Source organism: Anolis carolinensis, chromosome 2, assembly GCF_035594765.1.
Source record: "Anolis carolinensis isolate JA03-04 chromosome 2, rAnoCar3.1.pri, whole genome shotgun sequence".
NCBI classification, from domain to species: Eukaryota; Metazoa; Chordata; class Lepidosauria; order Squamata; family Dactyloidae; genus Anolis; species Anolis carolinensis.
This window is the reverse complement of record NC_085842.1, coordinates 185,541,885-185,564,418: the sequence shown is the minus strand read 5'-3', so window position 1 is coordinate 185,564,418 and position 22,534 is coordinate 185,541,885. Positions and strand designations below refer to the sequence as shown.

Here is a 22,534-nt window from a genome sequence, read left to right as displayed (position 1 = left end):
ACTCCTGCTTTACAGGCAAAAATTACTAAAAGAAAACCACATGCTGAAGAACAAGGCAGAAGGCCAAACTAAACATTACTAAGCAACACTGCTTGTTGTTTGTATGTCTGTTCCATTCATGTATAAAAGCATATTATTTATTTTTGCCTTAAAAAGTACTTGGCCGAAAGAAACAAACACATCCCCCTTAACTTCCTGTACTGACCACTCCTTTCCTGAGCTGTCTGAGTTCATCTTGATAGCAGTGTTGGAATTCCCTTGCCTTGTTGATGGCTATCCTGGTATTTGTTGGGAGACAAACTCTCTGAATAATACCAAGTCCAAAAAATTCCTCACTTGCCTTGCAGACAATTTCATGGTCCAGAAGGTAGAAGAGACAACAAGAGGATCAGCTATTTTAGATCTGATCCTAACCAACAGTGATGACCTGGTAAATGGGGTGAACGTGGTGGGTCCCTTAGGTGTAACTAACCATATTCTTCTAGATTTTATTATACAGTGAAGAAGGTCAAATATATTAGGACAAGCACACCAGAATTTAAGAAAACTGACTTCAGTAAACCTAAGAAAACTGAGTGTGGTCAGGAATACTAAAAGAGAAAGGAGTTCATAACAGATGGGAGCTTCTGAAAAGCGAAACATTGGTGGCACAGTTTCAAACAACTTCAATGAGAAGGAAAAACAGACCAGAATGGATGTCTAAGGAACTGAGCTAAGATTTTAAAAGGACATGTACAGGAATTAGAGAGAAATCACCAAAGAGTAATTCAAATAAAGAGTCACCATATGTAGAAGGAAAGTTAGAAAAGCCAAAGAGCAGAAGAAGCCCAGGCTAGGTTAGAGAGGTTGAATATAATAAAAAGGGCTTTTTAGTTATGACCATGGTAGAAAAAAAAAAGACAGGGCCACTGTCTTTAGCCATATAGATGATGGCTAAATGCTAATAGGAGACAGAAAAAATCCAGAACTACTCAATGCTTTCCTTGTCTCTCTCAAAAGGTAAAGTGTGTTAATTTGGGGATAATAGAGCAGATGGTGAGGTAGGAGAAATGCAGCAGAGAATAGGTAAAGAGTCAGTAAAGGATCAACTAGCTACTCTAAATGAATTCAAGTCTCCAGGGCCAGATTAATTACATACAAGAATATTAAAAGAACTGGCAGAAGTAATTTCAGAAGCACTGGCAATAATCTTTGAGTATTCTGGAGAACAAGTGAAGTTCCAGCAAACTGGAAAAAGGCAAATACTGTCCCCATCTTCAAAAAGAGGGATAAACGTTTGCTGTAAAGAATTGGATAGTGTTGAAAGAGCCTCTGCAGGGGTCATAAGGACAGGAGACTATTAAGATGACTCACCCCAGCAGACTGATGGATCCAGATGGATTTCTGACAGTTCTTGGGGAGTTTCCTGGTGCTTTCGATTCTGTTGAAACCCTGGCTGATCTCTGGAATAAAGAAATGGTCAAGGCTATAGACATGATCACCCCTAAGAGGAGCCAAACAAAATCCCTGGTTCATTAGGGGGCTGGTGCCGATGAAACGAGTGAGACAGAGAGGAGAACGACAATGGTAGAAGACTTGGAGCAGGTCTAACTGAACACAGGCAAAGGTTACTAGAAGGCAATGTATGTGGCAAAGAAATTCTCTTCTCTGCCACCATTGTAACTGCACAGTATTGTCCAGCAGAACTTTCACACTCAGCCCACAAAAAAAAGAAAAAGATCACTAAAAACCCAGCTGTTATAAATTTACAAGACACTTTGGAAATAAAATTGCTAAGATACACTCTGATCTAGATGCTGCAGTTGAGACTTGTCCAGTGGATGTGTAATCCTGGCATCTGATTGTCCTGTTTTATTTTATAAATTTCAGTTCATGCAGCCTAAGGATGTGTACAGGATCCCTGGAAAAGGGAGAACTACAATATGCAATTTTGCCCTTCCTAAACCAGGAGGACTGGCCACGCGGGAAAGGGGAGTGATTAATGCCTCACTGCAGCAAGAGAAGTTCCCATCTTACCAAAAAGATGCTCTGACAAGGCTGTTACTAAAGAAAAGACCTCCTTGGACCCCAATCCCCTTCTGAATAGTTATCAGCCAGTCTCTAATATTTTATTTTTGGCAAGATTCTGAAGCATGTGGCAGCCTCCCTGCTCCAAGGGTTTCTGGGTGAAATGAATTATCTAGATCCAATTCAATCTGGATTCAAGTCTGGTTATGGAACAGAGAGTCCATCTACAGTGACCATTTAATGCAGTTTAAATCTTCTAATGTTCAACCCCACCAAAATCTAAATCACATCTGCAGAGGAAAGATAAACATGTAGATTTATCTTCCCTCTTTTACTTCAGATCCATTTATTCTCAAGCATAACAGTACTTCACATACTATGTTCCACCAAGCATTTTGGACTTCAGTTCTAAGAAGCCTCAGCCATCATAACTGATAGTAAGCTTTCCAGTGAATTGGTCAAAATACCTTGAAGCCCATAACTGGAAAATATATCCACGCCAGATTCTAGAAAATAAGTAGAAACAATTGCACTCCACAAGAGAGATGAAGACGGTATGTACACACAAACATAAGTGCACACCATAGCAGAAATAAATAGAAACTTGGCAAAGAGTTGTCCATTAATGTATTTAAGCTGAAGAATAAGGGTAAGTCCTAGACATATTTTTAAACATTATTCTTCTGAATGCTTCCTTAGGACCATCATGGCAGACAGAAACCCCACTACTTGAAAAAATTAGCAGGAAATATTTCCTAAGAAATATAGGGCCAAATTAGATCATTCACCATTTTGATGACTGGATATCCTATCTTACCCTATCAGATTTGTTGTCAATCCACTCATTTGGGCTTCATGCAAATCTACCATTTGTCAAAATATCCAATCCTCTATTTTTCTTTTCCATTTCTGGACAAGTAGCTTAACCATTGGTTTGTCCCATCGAATACGAGATCTGCCCAAGGGTCTCTTGCTATCCAGTTCATTAGTCAATATGTCCATTGGTAGTCTTTTGTTCATGTTATATGCCCTACCCATCTTCTATGATTGGATAGATTAACATTTGATTTTCAAAAATTTATACTGTCCCCATCTTCCCCCAAAAATCTATCGTGTCAGAAGTGAATTGAGGATACAGTTGTAATATATTTAAAAACACAAACAAATGTAAAAACTTGGAATTATGCTACATAAGTCAAGCTTATAGCAGTTTAGTCAGTACTCACTTCCACAGAGTTGAGAGGAACACTCTGCCCAACTAAACTGAACTAGAGCACAGCCTCAACTATTGCATATAGCATCTCTCTGAAGGAATTCAAGAGGATTTTGGATCTTCCCCCATTCATCTGAGGCATGTAAACTGGAAGCATAAGTGAGACAAACGTACCGAGCTGCTCTAATTAACATAAAGGATTGCTAGGCAAATGAGGGTTTTTTTTTAATTTGTTTGCATGCAAGACATAACTATACAGACAGATGCAATGGTCAGGAGTGCTTACTACCAGCTTTGGCTGATGCGTCATCTGTGCCCGGAGGACTTAAAGATGTGCTGGTAACCTCAATGTTGGACTTCTGTAACGCATTATACCACTGTACAAAATCTGGAAGCTCCAATTAGTTTGAAACATGACAACTGGATTAGTTATGGGAACATCTAGGAGTGTGCATATTACATCCATATTAAAGTTACTCCACTAGTTGCCAATTCGTTTCTGGGCAAAGCACCAAGTGTTGGCTTTGAACTTTAAAGTTTGGGTCCGGGGTTCCCACATGATTGCCTTCTCCCACACAATCCGCCCTTTAGGACACTGAGGTCCTCTGGCAGAAACTTACTCCAACCAGCCACTTGATTTTGTCCTCAGAAAGGTTGTATGTTCAAATAATTGAAGAGTGAATAAAAGCCCCCCTGGTCCTTCAAATATCAGTTCCAGTACAGAACAGAAGCCTTCATACCTGTTTATTAGCTGTTGTTATGTGCCTTCAAGTCAATTCTGGCTTATGACGACCATAAGCCAGACCTATCATGGAGATTTTATTATTGTTATTAAAAAAAATAATTGACTGGCGACTGTCCCCTAAGGATGTTGTCATTGGCCACCCCAAGATGAATGTGGGATGACTTGCTGGAAGAGCTCCAACCACTAAAGGGGCTGTCAGCATACAAGACCCAACTAGACCCATCTCTTCCAGCAGGAATAACCAGTAAATTTTTAACCATGAATTTTAAATTGACATTCTTTTATGGTTGTATTTTAATCTCTGGATCGTGAATTGTAATACAGTGTTCCCTCACTTATTGCGGGGGTTAGGTTCCAGGACCACCCGCAATAAATTAAAATCTGTGAAGTAGGGGCACTATATTTATTTTAATATTTATACATTATTTTAGTAGTTATACACTATTTTAAGTTTTTATCAACCAATCATAAATCACCTCCCTCTCCTCCTGTTGCCACTTGGGCTCCTTTTCTCTCCCTTTGGCTTCTCCTTCCTCCCTTCCTTAGCCTGTAAATTGTAATTTTTTATGATTTATAATAGTCTTTTAGAGTTTATTGAAAAACTGTGAAACAGCAAATCTGCGAAAAGTGAACCGCGAAGTAGTGAGGGAATACTGTCCTTCATAGTAATGTGCTCTTGTAAGTCAGAAACACACCAAAATACAGCAGAGTCTCGCTTATCCAACGTAAACGGGCTGGCAGAACGTTGGATAAGCGAATATGTTGGATAATAAGGAGAGATTAAGGAAAAGCCTATTAAATATTAAATTAAGTTATGATTTTACAAATTAAGCACCAAAACATCATGTTATACAACAAATTTAACAGAAAAAGTAGTTCAATACACAGTAATGCTATGTAGTAATTACTGTATTTATGAATTTATCACCAAAATATCATGATGTATTGAAAACATTGACTACAAAAATGCGTTGGATAATCCAGAACGTTGGATAAGCGAGTGTTGGATAAGTGAGACTCTACTGTACCTGGGAGTTACTCTGGACCGTGATCTGGCTTACAAGAAGCACTGCTTGATTATTAAGCAAAAAGTGGGTGCTAGAAATGCTATCATGCGAAAGCTGACTGGCACAACCTGGGGATCACAGCCAGATGCATTGAAGACATCTGATCTTGCGCTTTGCTACTCTGGCGCCAAATATGCATGCCCAGTGTGGAATATATCTCACCACATTGAAACAGTGGATGTGGCCCTTACTGAGACATGCCGCATTATCACAGGATGTCTATATCCAATACCGCTGGAAACATTATACTGTTTAGCCAGTATTGCACTACCTGACATCCGTTGGGAAGTAGCAGACAATAATGAAAGGACCAAGGCATTGAGTCCTGAGTCCCTTCAGGTGAGAAGGGTGGGATATAAATGTTGGAAATAAATAAATAAATTGACATCTCCGGACCATTCTCTGTTTGGATATCAGCCAGCATCTTAAATCAAGAAATAGCTTTCTAAAATCTACAGAGATACTCGCAGGAACACCTCAGCAAGCGAGAGCTCAAAAGTGGTAGGCTAAAACCCGGAACCTCAATCAGTGGCTGATTCTGGATGAGAAACTCCTTTCTGGGCACACAGAAGATTGGGCGACTTGGAAAGCGCTAAACAGACTATGCTCTGGCACCATGAGGTGCAGAGCCAATCTTAAAAAAATAGGGCTAAAAAGTGGAGTTCACATGCGAGTGTGGAGAAGAGCAAACCACAGACCACTGACAACAATGCAGCCTGATCCTGCCACATGCACAACGGAGGACCTTCTTACAGTGAAACCAGAAGCACTCCAAGTGGCCGGCTTCTGGTCAAAGGAAATGTAGTGTAATGCCAAGTTTTTGACTTTGTTTGTGGTTTTTTAAAATACATTATAACTGTATTCTGAAGTCAGATCTGAACCGATAAATAAACAAATAACTAGTACATAATGTGTTTTCGCTTATGTGTTTTATGGCGATGTATACAAACCTGCCTCCTCTAAAAACATGGACACTACGACTCAATGCTTCACAAATACAAGACCTTACTGAACCACGACGTTCCCAAAACCCTACTCGGGCTATTTAAAAAGAAGCCTGTCTGCTGAGCATGGAGAATAAGAGCCCGTGTTGTCCTGGGATGGGATGGAAGTCATCCCCATTCCCTTGATTCCTCAGGGCCCGGCTGGCTCCTGGCCACACACAGTCTGCCTGCCTTCCTCAGCCAGGATCATTGCGGAAGGAAAGCAAGCAGGGTGTGAATGGGCCGACCGGCCTGCCTGTCAGCCTGCCTCTCCTCAGGCTTGGCCTCCCCTCGGAATGTAAACTTTGACGGCGGGTTAGGGAAGCCTTCTTCCTGCCCTCCTCCCCGCCCCGAGGTGAGCTGTTCTGGACCCAGAGAGCCAGCGGGCCCCGTCCAGGCTCCACTCACCGGCGTCGAGGGCGCGCTCGTCAGCTGCAGCCCCACCGCGGGGACCATCCTCCTCCGGAGAGGCCTTCTCTCTTTCTCTCACTCCCCCTCGAAGCCTCGCATCCTATCCTTGTGCGCACCTTCGCCTTGGTCCCGCCCTCCCCGACCAGAGCAACCAATGGACGTCACGTCGCCACACATCCGTGTCAAGAGACGAGCGACGAGGCCCGCCCACTAGAGCCTCATTGGCTGCGCGGCGGACCAACGGAGACCTCAGTAGGGGTTGCACCGCTGCCTACATTGGGGGGAAACAGGAACTACTTGAGGAACCAATTGGCGGTTGGGAAGGAGGGAAGGGGGCGGGGCGTCGGTAGGTAAGAGTTCTCTAAAGAGGAAGCCGAAATTCGCCTAGTAGAAGCACATGAGAAAACGAACCTCATCTCATTGAACATATGAAGTGTTTGAAAGAGTAGATTTGCCATTCAGCTCAGGCATCTAAAATTAAATGGATGCTTTTCCTACCTCCACCACACACTAGCAAACTATCCGTTTTCTTCAGGAGTTCTCAGTTGATTTTGCCATCACATTGCAGAGAGTTATTCCCGCCCACTGTCCGAGGTGGACTGTGGAAAGAAGCACCTCTCTCCTGGACTATGATTTTTGTCCCTGGGTTATCAATGTCATTTCCTCACTGGTTCTATTATGAACACATGGGGAAAAGTTTATTAAACTGCAAAAACTTTGTCCTTGCAGGAGGGACATCCTGCCATGGCATGTTTTGCTCTAATATCTCAATAATTTAATATCTTGGAGAGGCGCCACCAACTTAACATACCAGTATTTTTTTAAAACCTCTAAAATCAGGACAATAAATAAAGAACACCACTTAGAAAACAGAGGAATTCCAGACAGGAATCAATCAGGGCCAGCTAACACCTCCCAACAAAAGTTCCCCCAGGCAGTAAGTAGCCAGACCTTGAAGCTGCAAAACTATTCAATGCTAATCAAAGTGGCCAACTGCAACATTCACACCTGCCTCCAACAAACAAGAGTTCAGTGTGTTGTCGAAGGCTTTCATGGCCAGAATCACTGGGTTGCTGTGAGTTTTCAAACTGTATGGCCATGTTCCAGAAGCATTCTTTCCTGACGTTTCATCCACAACCTGGTTGTCTGCGATACATTCTTTTGTGGTTGTATTTTAATCTCTGGACCGTGAATTGTAATACATGTCCTTACAAAAAAACACTAAAATCAGGACAGCAAATAAAGTACAACACTCTGAAAACGGGAATTCCAGGCATGAAAGAATCAGGGCCAGCTAAGGATTCCCTCAGGCAGGAATCAGCCTTGAAGCTGCAAGGCCATTAAATGCTAATCAGGTGATTAATTTCAACATTCACACTTCCTCCAGCAGACAAGAGTTCTTTCTCCCACCCTGGATCTTCCACAGATATATAAACCTCACCAGCCTAGTTTCCAATATACCTCACACTCTCTGAGGATGCCTGCCATAGATGTGGGTGAAACGTCAGGAGAGAATGCTTCTGGAACATGGCCGTGTTGTTGTTTATTTGTTCAGTCACTTCCCCCTTTTTGTGACCTCATGGACTGGCCCACGCCAGAGCTCCCTGTTGGCGGTGGCCACCCCCAGCTCCTTCAAGGTCAAGCCAGTCACTTCAAGGATACCATCCATCCATCTTGCCCTTGGTTGGCCTCTCTTCCTTTTTCCTTCCATTTTCCCCAGCAACATTCTCTTCTCCAAGCTTTCCTGTCTCCTCATGATGTGGCCAAAGTACTTCATCTTTGCCTCTAATATCCTTCCCTCCAGTGAGCAGCTGGGCATTATTTCCTGGAGGATGGACTGTTTGGATCTTCTTGCGGTCCAAGGCTCTCTCATGGCCATACAGCCTAGAAAACTCACAGCAACCCAATTTAAAATAGTTTGTGGGCACAAAACGACGACTTGCAAAATAAGGACTACACAGTGCCTGGCTTAAGCAGGTGCTTCTCCAAGGAGGGAGGAAAGGATATGGTAATATTTGGATGCATGAGGATGAATGCATGCACATGTGTGTGAATGCTGAATAAAAATGTAACCCTCCTTTGTTTGTTAGCCAATATAATGGTAGGTTGTAGAATCCAATATAGTTACATAGTCTGTATGTCCAATGCCATTCTTTGTGTAAAAGTAAACTGTCATTCTGTAAAGGTCCTGATATACCCTCTCACACTGAAATTGCAATAAAGAGAAACTATGCTTTAAAGTTATTGAAAATTTATTCATAATAATCTCTATCTCAAGCCTAGTTGGTGGGAATGAGAAAGAGAGCCTTCCTACTCAGTGGCTGCGCCTCGACTCTGGAACTCCTTTTCTTTCCAGGGAAGCCAGAACAGCCCCCTTCCTGCTGTCCTTCCGGCAGCAGGCTAAAACTTTCTTATTCAGGCAGGCGTTTAAAGATCAAATCAGAGGATGCTGTGATTTTTAACTATGAATATGTTTTGGTCTTTTACTGAAATTTTAATGCTGTTTTAATTCTGTTTTAATATTTGTATATTTGTATATTTTTAATTTGATAACAATGCTTTTATGTTAAGCTGCTTTGAGTCCTTTGGGGAGATAACGCGGGGTAAAATAAATAAATATAATAATATTTCCTCACAATGTTCAGGCATTGATTGAGAAATAGTTCTAAAGCTAGAAAATTTGAAGTTTTGGCTAAACTGCGGATATCAAAAGGAAAAACCTGGTTGTTCCGCTAACCACTAATGTTCTGAGACGGGAAATCGGGATCTTACCAGTGTGAAGGCAAATAACATTAAGTTTTTGTTCAATCTGCAGAAGGCAACTAAGCTTCAAAGTGTGTAAGCATACTAAATAAGGAAAAGGCAGGCATCCTTATACACAAAAAAAATCAATATATTTACATTGCTATCTACTTGAAATTCCCTCCCAGCCCTTTGGTTAGTCTATGCAAAATGCCATCCCCTGGTTGGTCCATCGGTGGGACCCTGCTGGCTCGCTCTCTGATTGGCTGGGGAGCTGATGACATGGCTGAGATTCCCCACTCAGCTGGGTAGGGAAGCCCTGGGGCTTCCAGTGGTGAGATAAGGGAAGATTCTGGGCGGAAAGCTCATGTCTGCCCTTTAGGATATTGTGATGTCCATCCAAAAATAATGAAAGTTCAGAAAACTGAATGAATGGATTATGCAGGTATCTAGTCCAGGATTCAGAAACAATTGTGACATTCTAGACCCAAGTACTTTCCCAGGAGAGGGACAATGACAGAGTCCAAGGTGTCAATAGGAGACTTGAGTGGATCATCTGTGTCTCCTCTTGGGTCCTTGTCTCACAGATGGTGATGATCTCTTGCACTTTATCTCTCTTGAAAACTGGAGCAAATTCCGCAGAGAGGATAAGAAGGCAACCTGAGCCACCTCTTTTCTGTGACCACTATTCTCCTTTTGTGGATAATTTTTGTTAATATTTTTTTAAAGCAGCTAATTCACTCGTGACTAAAAGCTTAAAGCACCACGCCACTCTATGTGGCCACAGAACCCTTGCAAGTTAGTAAAAGTGGAATAAATGAAGGAGGAAATGAAACAATTATACAGGATGACTGAATGTTATCAAACACCTACCCACACCCCTAATAGGAAATGGATTTATAGTTTTCCAAGGACAAGGGGCCAGAATGAATTGCAATGGTGCCCTTCCTCACAAATGATGTCTTCCCCAACCCTCCATGGATCAGCAGCCAACCCCATTCTCACAAAGTCCATTTTCTTCCACTTACACCCAGGGCCAGTTCATCATGGAGGCTGTTATTGTGCGCTTGGGGCGCAGCCCTTGGAGGGCGCTCTCTAGGCAGCAGCGGCAGCGACCATTGGGTCGCTCGCTGCGGAACGAGGAAGTCCTCGCTCTTCTCTCGAGATTTCTGCAAGATTTCGTGAAATCTCGCGAGAAAGCAAGGCCTTCCTGGAGGCCTTTATAGTTCCGCGGCTGGAGAGTGCGCCGCCGCCGGTATGTTGGGGGGGGGGCATAATTTCGGGGGGGGGGGGGCGTGGCCCTAGGTTTGCTTATATAGCGAAAAAAACCTAGGGCCACCTCTGCTTACACCTTTTGGGTTAAACCGGTCCGGATCTCCAAGAACAGCTTTCAGTTTAGCAAAATGAAACATATTCTTATGATGCTACAATGTATCCATATCCCTGGACTTCAGTAACACTTTTCTTCTAGACCAGGGGTCCCCAAACTAAGGCCCGGGGGCTGGATGCGGCCCATTGAAGCCATTTATCTGGCCCCCATGGCACAAGGGCAGAAGGGGGTTGGGCTAAATGATCCAAGGGGTCTCTTCTTCTCTTACAACCCTTTTATTATTATTATTATTATTATTATTATTAACATTGAGGCTGGATGGCCATCTGTCAGGGATGCTTTGCTTGTGCTTTTGGTGCACAGAAGCAGAAGGGGGTTGGACTAAGGGTCTCTTTCAACCTGCTTTTTTATTATAAGTATGACACAGCAAACAAGATAGATCTGCTGGATTTTGTTTCACAAAATCACAAGTCGGACACTTCCCAAGTGTCTAGGACTGTGTGATGTATTTTCAGGTGATGCGCGCAGATCCCAGTTGGGTGTCCTTTTGCAGTTGGCAGATCGTAATTTTGTCAATGTCTATTGTTTCCAAATGCCGGCTGAGATCTTTTGGCACGGCACATTTTTTATTATTATTATTGTTATTATTATTATTAACATTGAGTCTGGGTGGCCATCTGTCAGGGATGCTTTGCTTGTGCTTTCAGTGCACAAAGGCAGAAGGGGATTGGACTCAATGGCCCAAAGGGTCTCTTCCAACCCTCATAATAATAATAATAATAATAATAATAATAATAATAATAATAATAATAAATTATTATTATTATTATTATTATTATTATTATTATTATTATTATTGCTGCTCAGTGGCCAACTATAGTCCAGCCCACCAACAGTCCGAAGGATCGTGAACTGGCCCTCTGTTTAAAAAGTTTGGGGACCCCTGTTCTAGACACTACATTATTTATCCTTTTCCCTTGGATATTTGCACCTGAACAGAGAGGCAGATAAAAAAATGTGGAGGGAAGTAACTTTTCCAATTCTCTATGCAGCCAAGTCAGACCCCCGCCCCCATTTCCAAGCTTATGAACTCTACTTGATTCTTACTTTTGATTATTTGCTCTCTATTTATTTATGTGAAATATATTAGATAGATGGCAAACTGCAGTGAACTGTTTTAACCTCTGTTGACCCTTGAGAAGTATCAAATATTCCAGGAATTCTTCCTCATGCCTTGAGCAGGTGGTGCAGTTTTGGACAATTATCACTCAGACAGTATCCTTCCTGGAACCCTGCTAGGACCTACCTGATTGCCATCTGGCACGCCCCCCCCCCGGGGGGGGGGCGGGGATGAGTCACCAGTTGGACCAAAACCTAGACAAGGAATATGATGGCTCTGATTCCTCCACCATTTCCAATAGACATCTTCTGGACTTAATATTTGTCTTCCTGGCATGAGAACAGGCCTGGAGACTCTCCATTCATTGTCTCCCTAAATCCTAGACTTGATATCTGCATAATCTCATCATTTGCTCACCCGGACATTGTCTCACAAATTCCATTAAACAATACCAGGAGATGAGTGCAACATTCTGGGAGCCTCCTTGCCCCAGGAAACACCTCTGTCTGCTGACAGGAGGTGCTAAGGCTCCCCCCGCGACAGGGACGGGGATCCCCAGCCACGCCATCGTAGCCCGGGCCAAGCAGAGTGTGCCTGCCCCTCTACCAATCAGGGCAAGGGAAACGACTGCTGGCTTTTCAGCATGGGCCAGTCAGGGCTGGATGGCCTTTAGGGGTCTCTCCTAACTGTCTGATTCTATGATTCGATTTGTATTATTACTGTGCAGATCTTGGATGGCCATCTGTCAGGAGTGTTTGGTTTGTGTCGTCCTGCATGGTAGAAGGAAGTTGAACTGGATGATCCTTAGGGGTCTTTCTTCTTTTTCTTATTATTATTATTGAGAGGCTAGGTGGCCATTTGTTGATAGTGCTTGGTGTCAGCTCACCACAGCCGCTCCTGAATGAACACACAAGACTCTCTGTGATATCACCAGAAACTTTTACTGTAGGAAACATGAACATCAGAAAAGCCAAGAATGGGAGGCTCCGGCCAACCCTCCTTTATATACCCTCCCCCTCATTTGAACAGTCTCTTCCCGCTCAGTAAAACCCCGCGCAAATTCCCCGCCAAGTCCATCAGCCGTTTCTCCTCCGAGTCCTGGGACGCAGGTGTCTTATCAATGTCAGTGACCCTGAAACTCAGAGCCACATCCAGGCTCTAGTAGCAGGGTTCTGACATGGCGTCCTCCTCCCCTTCGTCCTGGAAGGAAAAGATTAAACACAACTATTGTTCTCCGCTGTCCAGAGTTCCTTTATACTTTTTTAACAGGCTGCAATGGAATACCGGGTGTACCTTTCCTAGGTCCTTTGGTAGCCTCAGCTCATAGGTCACTTCGTTTATTCTTTTTGCTACCCTGAATGGCCCTATATAGCGTGGAGCCAATTTCTTGGATGGGAACCCCAATTTCAGGTTTTTTGTGCTCAGCCAAACCAGATCTCCTTCGCCCAATTTGTCCCCCTCTCGGCGCCTACGATCCGCAAAGAGCTTGTACTTCTTTTGTGTTTCCCGCAATGCCTCTACCACGGTTCGCCACCCTTGCTTGATTTTGGCCGGCCATTCCTCGTCGGTCTGGCCCTCCCCTTCCTTCCACTCGGGTAGCCTGGGGAAAGGTGCCACCTCCTGTCCGTATACTATTTCGAATGGGGCACGACCTGTGGCCGAATGTACGGCCCCGTTAAAAGCCATCTCAGCAAACGGTAGAAGGTCCGCCCAATCATCCTGTCTATAATTGGTGTACATCCTTAAGAATTGGCACAGTGTCTGTTGGGTACGTTCGACCCCCCCGTTGGTCGCGGGATGAAAGGCCGAGCTCAGGTTCCTTTCTGCTCCTAACAGCTGTAAGAATTTTCCCCAAAATTTTGCAGTAAATTGGACTCCCCGGTCACTAATTATCTTGTCGGGACACCCATGTAGGCGATATACGTGCTTCACATACAAATCAGCAAGTTTTTCAGCTGAAGGAAGTTTTGGCAGAGCCACAAAGTGTGCCTGTTTTGAGAATAAGTCCAATATTGTCCAAATGTATCTGTGGCCTCTGCTGGGGGGTAGTTCGCCTACAAAATCCATGGCTACGCATTCCCATGGCCTCATGGGCTCTACCACCTTCTGCAATAGCCCCTGGGGCTTCCCCGGTGGTGTTTTCCCCTCTGCGCATAATTCACACTGCGTGACGTACCCCCTGGCGTCTTTCCTCATTCCGGGCCACCAGCATTGTTTGGCCAACAGTTTAATAGTCCTGGTGGGGCCTAGATGACCCGCACCCTTGTTATCATGGTACTTCCTTAACATTTCTCGTCTTAAACATTCAGGAATATACAATTTCTTATTTACAAACACCAAATCCCCACACAATTCTCCTTTTTCTTTGTTTGTTTGTAACCATTTGTCCATTCCATACGCTCGCTTCAACTCTTCCTCCCATATTTCTCCTCCCCCCGTGGAAATGGCAGTACGTTTGTTTTCTTTGGCCGCTTGTGCTCGAGTTAGTACTGCCAGGCCCCATTGCTTATCAAGAAAAATACTCCCTTCAGATTCCTGAATTCCTCCCCCGTGCTGAGGCATCCGAGAGAGAGCGTCAGCGAGTATATTATGTTTCCCCTGGAAGAATCTGAGTCTGAAATCAAAACGGCTGAAATATTGGGCCCATCTAATTTGCTTCGCTGATAGTTTACGAGGGGATCTTAGATACTGTAAATTTCTATGGTCAGTCCACACCTCAAACGGTGTTCCACTTCCTTCCAGGAAGTGTCTCCAGCACTCTAGTGCTTTTAGAATCGCTAAGGCTTCTCTCTCCCAAATCGGCCAGTTTTTTTCTGTATCACTAAACTTTTTTGACAGATAGCCACATGGCTTCAGGTTCCCCCCCTCGTCTTTCTGTAGCAGAACTGCCCCATATGCCCGGTCTGACGCATCGCAATGTAATACAAAGGCTTTAGACATATCAGGGTGCTGTAGGACAGGCTCCTCCGTAAAACGCTTTTTAAGGGCTTCGAAAGCTTCCTGGCATTCTATTGTCCATGTCAGTTTGGCCCCTGGGGCCTTCACTTTGGCTGTTTCTCCCCTGCCTTTAGTCTTTAACAAATCCGTTAATGGCAAAGTGAGGCGCGCAAAGTCCTTGATAAATGTTCTATAGAAGTTTGCGAACCCTAGGAAGGATTGCAGCTGCTTCCGTGTTTTGGGGGCTTCCCACCCCCTCACGTCTTCTACCTTCGCAGGGTCCATCGCCACTCCCTGGGAGGAAATCCTATACCCCAGAAAGTCTATCTGGTCTTTATTGAACTCGCACTTGGCAAGCTTCGCATACAGTTTTGCTTCTCTCAACTTTTGCAGGACTTCCCTGACTAGTTCTACGTGTTGCTCCTTAGTCCGAGATACTAACAATATGTCATCTAAAAAAACAAAGACTCCCTTGTACAACAATGGATGCAACACTTCGTTGATTAATTGCATGAACGCGGCGCCTCCGCCGCACAAACCGAAAGGGAGCACACGATAATTGAATAATCCGAATGCACAGGAGAAGGCCGTCTTCCACCTGTCCTCTGGTTTAATCTGCAATTTATGGTATGCTTCAATTAAGTCCAATTTAGTGAATATCTGTCCCTCCGATAACTGGGCGATCAAGTCCTTCACTAAAGGTAGGGGGTATTTATTTCCAGAACTGATTGCATTCAGGCCCCTGTAGTCAATGCAGAGCCTCAGCGTTTGGTCCTTTTTGCGCCTGAACAACACAGGCGCCCCTAGAGGGGAATTGGAAGGCTCTATGAAACCCCTCGCTAGGTTTTTATCAATGTATTTTCTCAGTTCCTCCTTTTCCCTAGCCGACATTGGGTATATTTTTGCCTTAGGAAGCTCTGCTCCTGGGACTAGCTCTATCTTCACTTCAACTCTCCGCTTCGGTGGGAAACTGTCTGCTTCCTTCTCATCAAATACGTCCACAAAATCCCGATACTCTGGGGGTAATTTATCTGCCAGTTCTGCTATCCTGATAGAGTCTTCCTCCCCCCTTTTCCCCTGCTCTCTCTCCACTTCCTGGCTCCCTTCTTCCAACTTCATCCTGAAGATCATGCTCTTATCCTCCCAGTTGATTTGCGGGTTGGCCTGCCCCAGCCATGGCATGCCTAGTATAACATTATAGCTGGCTATTTGTGATATCACAAATGACACCTTTCCTTCCCAACTCCCTATCTTACACTTTACATCTTCGGCACTGTACTTAGCTAATGATCCCGATGCTGTGGATCCGTCCAACTGCGAAAAAGCTATTGGGGATTCTAGGTTCGTTCTTTCGCATCCCAATCCCTCGGCTAATTCAGGGGAGATGATGTTCCTGGAACATCCACAATCCACAAATGCTTTGCAGGTTGCTTGTTTGCTGCCACTTTCCAGCTGAATGGGGACCACTATCATGGCTTTGTCCTGACTTACCAACCCCCCCGAGTGGTGCCTCATCGGTGGTTCTTCCTCGGCGCGTTTCCCTGCCACGGCTCTTGGTTTGGGCGGGCCTCCGCCTTCCCCTTTTCTCTGCCAGCACTCGGCAGCCCTGTGGCCCAAACGGCCGCACACGAAGCAGCCCCTCCTGCTGGTGCTCACGTTCCCTGGCGGCTCCGTTCTCCTCCCGGCTGGGGTTGATCCCTCCTTCCGGCTCCCCTCTTTCATCTGCGGCCGCTGCTGTAGCCCTCCTCGGTGCCTCCTCGCCTGGGCCAGCGATGTCTCGACGCGCCCCGCCAGCTGAATCCATCCGCGCAGTGTGTCAGGCTCATCACGATGCACCGCCCAGGAGAGGATCTCCCGCCTGAGCCCCTCTTTGAAGAGTTCTATCTTTGTCACTGCAGACCATTCCGGCACCTTTTCAGCGAGGCATTGGAACTCCTCCGCATACTCAGATACCGACCTCTGCCCTTGGGAGACGGTCTTCAACTCCTCCCTCGCCCGGATCTGCTCCAGTGGATCTCGGAAACGGGTCTCCAGGGCCCCCATAAAGCGTCGGAGTGACCCCAGACATGGGTCGCGCCGCGCGTGTAGTTGAACGTACCAGCTGGCCGCTCCCCTCTTCAACACTGCACCAATGGCCCGTACCCGGCTGGATTCCGTTCTGAAAGTGTGGGCATTGTCCTCCATATAGCCCCTCACCGTGGTCAGGAAAAAATCCAGTTCAGAGGACTCTCCCCCAAACTCGATCCTTAGTTCCTCTCGTCTCGGTAGGGGTCCCTGTGGTGGCAATCCCCAATCCTCCGCCCGTCGCAAGCCCCCTTGCGGGCCAGTGGGCCCCGCTGCTGCTTCCCTTTGTCCTGTGCCACGCCCGGCATTCGCCAGGGGCACCAGGGTCTCAGTTGGGAGCGTAGCCGGGATTCTCGGAGGCTTTTCCCCTTCGTCGTCACTCTCCTCCACCCGCGTCAGGCTCGTTTGGATCTTGGGCCGGGCACCGGGCTCCTTTCGCATTTCCCTTCCCTTCGGTGCTGGGAGGTCTGCAAAGCCCTGGCTGCTTCCCATGCTCACGTCCCACATTGAGCTAGCCCGGAGTTCCCTTCCTCGCTCCGGCTCCGCCAAAACCGCCAGGCGCTCCATCGCCCTCGACATCACTGCCAGGGTGGTCTCCATCGCCGACATCCTCTCCTCCAGAAACACCATCTTTTGCGGGCCTGGGGAAGGTGAACCTTCCTCTCCTCCGGTGCTGTCTCCCCGCACCACTCCACGCCTCTGGGTTACCCCATTTGGCTGGGCATAAGCGGTGGAGGACGCCAGGGCCGCCAGCTGGTGGAACTCAGCGTCCGTCTCGGGAGTGGCCCTTTCCGACCTTCCCCCTCCGGCGCCCAAGAGCTCTTCATCCTCCACTTGCATGTTACACCTCACCGCTACAGCGGGATGGTGTCCGTATTCTTGGCTTAGTGTCAGCTCACCACAGCCGCTCCTGAATGAACACACAAGACTCTCTGTGATATCACCAGAAACTTTTACTGTAGGAAACATGAACATCAGAAAAGCCAAGAATGGGAGGCTCCGGCCAACCCTCCTTTATATACCCTCCCCCTCATTTGAACAGTCTCTTCCCGCTCAGTAAAACCCCGCGCAAATTCCCCGCCAAGTCCATCAGCCGTTTCTCCTCCGAGTCCTGGGACGCAGGTGTCTTATCAATGTCAGTGACCCTGAAACTCAGAGCCACATCCAGGCTCTAGTAGCAGGGTTCTGACAGCTTGGATTGTATCGTCCAATGGCAGAGTTGGGTTGGACTGGATGGCCTTTAGGGGTCTCTCCTAACTGTCTGATTCTATGATTCGATTTGTATTATTATTGTGCAGATCTTGGATGGCCATCTGTCAGGAGTGCTTGGTTTGTGTCGTCCTGCATGGTAGAAGGAAGTTGAACTGGATGATCCTTAGGGGTGTCTCCTAACCTTAGGATTGTATCATATTCTTCTTCTTATTATTATTATTGAGAGGCTGGGTGGCCATCTGTTGGGCGTGCTTGGATTGTGTCCTCCATGGCAGAATTGGGTTGGACTGGATTACCAGAGTAATTATTTCATATTACAGTAGAATCTCACTTATCCAACATTCGCTTATCCAGTGCTCTGGATTATCCAACGCAGTCTGCCTTTTAGTAGTCAATGTTTTAAATTCATTGTGATATTTTGGTGCTAAATTTGTAAATACAGTAATTACGACACAGCATTACTGAGCACTGAACTACTTTTTCTGTCAAATTTGTTGTATAACATGTTTGGTGTTTAATTTGTATAATCATTACCTAATTTGATGTTTAATAGGCTTTTTCTGAATCACGGCCCTGTTTCACCATTGCCTCACCACTAGCTACTTTCAGTGGGACACTGGATTCTATGAACAGAAGGATGGCGTGGCCATGGGGAGCCCTCTCAGCCCAGTAGTAGCAAATTTCTATATAGAATACTTTGAAAAACAGGCCCTAGAAATAGCACCAAAAAAGCCAACTGTTTGGTTCAGATACGTAGATGACACCTTCACAATTTGGAGCCATGGATAGGAAGAACTCAGCAAGTTCCTGGACCATCTTAACAGCCTCCACCCAAACATCCAATTTGCCATGGAAAAAGAAAAGGAAGGAAAACTGCCATTTCTAGATGTTCTGGTCATCCGCAAACCCAATCAACAATTGGGCCACAGTTTACAGAAAACCTACACACACAGATAGATACCTTCATAAAAACTCCAACCATCACCCAAGTAAAAAAAGGAGCACAATCAAAGCCCTGACAGACCGTGCACAAAGAATCTGCGAACCTCACCTCCTCCAAGGTGAACTCAACCACCTAAACTGGGCTCTACAGGCCAATGGTTACTCCACCACAGACATCAGAAGAGCTTGAAGGCCAAGAACAAGCCATGAGAGTCAAGACAAAGATCCACCCAGAGGAAAGGTGTTATTACCATACATCAAGGGAACCACTGACTGCATAGGCAAACTGATGAAGAAGCACAACCTACAAACTATCTACAGACCCACAAAGAAAATCCAACAAATGCTACAGTCAGCGAAGGACAAGAGGGATCCTCTCTCTTCTGCAGGAGTCTACCGGATACCATGCAGCTGTGGACAAGTATACATAGGGACCACCAAACGCAGCGCCCAAACAAGAGTCAAAGAACATGAAAGGCACTGCAGACTAATTCAACCAGAGAAATCAGCCATAGCAGAGCATTTGATGAACCAGCCTGGACACAGGATATTATTTGAGAACACAAAAATGCTGGACCATTCCAACAACTATCATGTCAGACTACACAGAGAAGCCATTGAAATCCACAAGCATGTGGACAACTTCAACAGAAAGGAAGAAACCATGAAAATGAACAAAATCTGGCTACCAGTATTACAAAACTCCAAAATCAAAACAGTGGATGGGAACCAACACTCTGAACAAAGGATGCCCCCAGGCAAGAGACAAAACATTTCCAGTGCTAATTGGGGTGATTAACTGAAACATTAATGCTGGCTCTCAGTGACAAAGGACTCTTGCCACACCCTGGACTCTACACATATATATTCTTTCCTTGCCTTACTTAGTTTATCCATACCTCACAACCTCTGAGGATGCCTGCCATAGATGTGGGCGAAACGTCAGGAGAGAATACTTCTGGAACATGGCCACACAGCCCGAAAGACATACAACATCCCTCTTTTTCTGAATCCCTTATTATCCAACATATTCACTTATCCAACGTTCTGCCGGCCTGTTTATGTTGGATAAGTGAGACTCTACTGTATATTTATAATCTTATATTATCTGCTTAGAACTGGATTATATGAGGCCTCTTCTACACAGCTGTATAAAATGCACACTGAAGTGAATTATCTGGCAGTGTTGACTCAAGATAATCCAGTTCAAAGCAGATAATAGAAGATTATAAATGGGCAATATAGCTGTGTGGAAGGGCCTTGAGTCTACAATGCCATATAATCCAGTTAAAATCAGATAATCTGTATCTTATAGGCAGTGTGGAAGAGGCCTGAGGTCTAACTGTGCCTGTCCCCTGGGCTGAGTTAGTTGCTAGGAGACCAAGTGGACAGAGCTTAGCCTTCTAACTGGCAGCAATTGGATAAAAAAACAATTATTCCTCTCCCTCTAATTAGGACTTTATTTTTCTTTTCTTTTTGTTGTATGAACGTAGAGGCATGGATGAGGAGTTGTGTTGCCAAGTTTAGTGTTTCTGGGTGTGTAGTTTTATTGTTTTGTCCTAGGCCGAATTTTTTTTATCCTTTTATATATATAGATTGGATCTCTCATATTCTTTATGCTTGTACATTTTGGCATCCATTGTGGTACACAGCATTCCTTCTGCAGATTGAATAAAGCTTCTGTCGTTTGCCTTCGAACTGGTGAGATCCTGATTTCTGGAAAATTAGCAATTAGCGGAACCCACCAGGTGGCCCTCAGTATCCACGGGCTTTAGAAAACTGCGATTTTGGGCTTCATGGACACTAAAATAGTCATTTTGTAAATGGAGTGGAGAAACATTCCAGAGCATCTTTCTTCAGCACAGTATGAATAGTGGCATTGCTGATACCAATCCAAAGTAAAAAATACAAAAATTGTGCAGTTCTGTGGGCAGAGTGCAGATTCAAACCCCGCTGTCTCTTTAGTTCAATGCTCCAACAGCTACACCATATTGGCTCTCCCCTATAAAAGGTCACATTAAAGAAAAATGTTGTTTTTATTAACTTAATTCTTATATACGATTTAATGAAATTTTAAAAACTGTAATTTCAGTTTATAAGCAAATGGAATTAATTGCATGCAGGCCTCATATTCATTTGCATATACTTTGGACATACTCTGAAGTGCCACCAAATTTAAATAAATAGTTAAGTTACCCAATTCTGTAACAGCATTAACAGTGAGTCTGCTGGCCAAAGGAAAACATGTTCCCCTATAATATCAGTATCTTTGACCCTTAAATCATAGGATCAAAAGAAAAGACTAGAGGCATATCTACACTGATCACTTAAATCAGTTTTTAACTTGTATTAAAGAAAGTGGTTTCACTGTGCAGATGATTACAAAGGAAATCCTGGAATTAATTTGAGGTCCAGATGATTATACAAACTACACAGCATTTATGCGCATTAAAGGTTTTCTTTTGCACACTTTTGTGGGAGTTTGGTTGTCTGGCCGCCACAGTTGGAAGCCAGCTTCCAAATGCATTAAATGGTCAGTGTAGATGGGGCCTAGGGGAGATTAATGAAAAAAAGGAGAAAGAATGAAAGCTCTAATGACTGCTGAAGAAGGTCATCAAACTCTGGGTCAGGGTTTTAGAAGTCAGTACAACAGCAAATTGGTTTTGCTCCTTTTGCATGGGAGAGGCAATCCCAAAGAATGAGAACAATGGTATGTAAAAAAGCAGGAGTAAGGCAAAAACAATACATCCAAGTCATGAGCAAGATAACCCATACTGCTTCTAAAAACATAAATTTCTATGATTTTGAATAAAAACATGTTTCTGTCATACAAAAGTTGCAAGCAACCTATTTGTCCTTGCAATTTTAAGAAATATTTCACATAAATGTTTTTCTCAAGGTATTATCTTGAATTCTTCACCTTTGCCTAGTCATAGCTAATTAGTCATGCCACTTAAAAATTCTGATGCAGCTATTCCAGGCAAATTATCTGTTACACTGTATGAACCAAGAGAACTGTAAACCAAGGAAAGAATTTTTTTAGCTATGTAAGAGAAGAAAAAACAGTTCTCATCCAAATAATGACCAGACATGTAGAGTGACTATGAATGAGTTCTTCAATTCAAACTAAAATTGAATTTGTGTGCATAGCTACTAACCCCAGTCACTGGAGAAAGATTTTTTTGACTTAAACTTTATTAGATATCACAGGGCACCAGGGAGAGTTAATGAAAACATAACTAGAATTTATTTTAGCTGTAGCATGTAATATTTAATGGACACATTAAATCATTATCTGAAATCCATTCTGTGTATATAAAAATACCCTTTCCTTGCTAAATGAGGATGTTCCTAACCTGGTGCCTTTCTTTTCTGTGTCTATTGGGAAATAAACCCAGAGCACCTGGTGCCTGATGAGAGCTCCTGCCTCAGGCCATGTAAATGAAACCAAACACATCCTCTTCGCAAACGTCTCCAAAAGGAGTGCTGCTAATAATAATGGAACCTTCCAAATAATATATCATAGTTGTCCTATGCTGATCTGCAACAGAACAAAAGGTTCTGACAGTGACACATGAAATATTTAGAAGAACAATGTCAGACAATCCCCATTGTCCAAATGGGTCAAACTTTGCAACCAAGAGGAAAAGAAACATCCAAAGTGCTGCTGTTTGATGAACTCAAGCAGAGAAACACAACTCAAGAACCTAGGGATTAAAATCTTGGGTTTTTGAGAAAATAGAAGTCAGTAACTGGCATGA

The 22,534-nt window shown here is 44.4% G+C and overlaps 1 protein-coding gene and 1 long non-coding RNA gene across 5 annotated transcripts in view; one reads left to right on the top strand and one right to left on the bottom strand.

Annotated features, from left to right (window-relative positions):
* usf3 (upstream transcription factor family member 3) overlaps positions 1–10,321 on the bottom strand; it is a 47,283-nt gene extending 36,962 nt beyond the window's left edge. Inside the window, exons 1-2 of one of the 4 annotated variants that reach the window (XM_008120470.3) lie at positions 10,197–10,321; positions 1,354–1,442 (exon numbers count right to left, since the gene is read on the bottom strand). Coding sequence is in view for 2 of the 4 variants with exons in the window: in XM_008120472.3 (XP_008118679.1) it covers positions 6,424–6,471 (48 nt within the window). In the remaining 2 variants the exon portion in view is untranslated. Of the gene's footprint in view, positions 1–1,353; positions 1,443–6,423; positions 6,578–10,196 lie in introns of those variants that run through there. The other 3 variants (XM_008120471.3, XM_008120472.3, XM_003227301.4) reach the window with 3 other exon arrangements.
* Positions 10,322–10,358: 37 nt separating this feature from the next.
* On the top strand, positions 10,359–20,471 carry LOC134296407 (uncharacterized). The gene is made up of 2 exons (XR_010003140.1): positions 10,359–10,423; positions 18,385–20,471. It is a non-coding gene; the product is annotated as an uncharacterized LOC134296407 (long non-coding RNA).
* Positions 20,472–22,534: the final 2,063 nt, after the last annotated feature.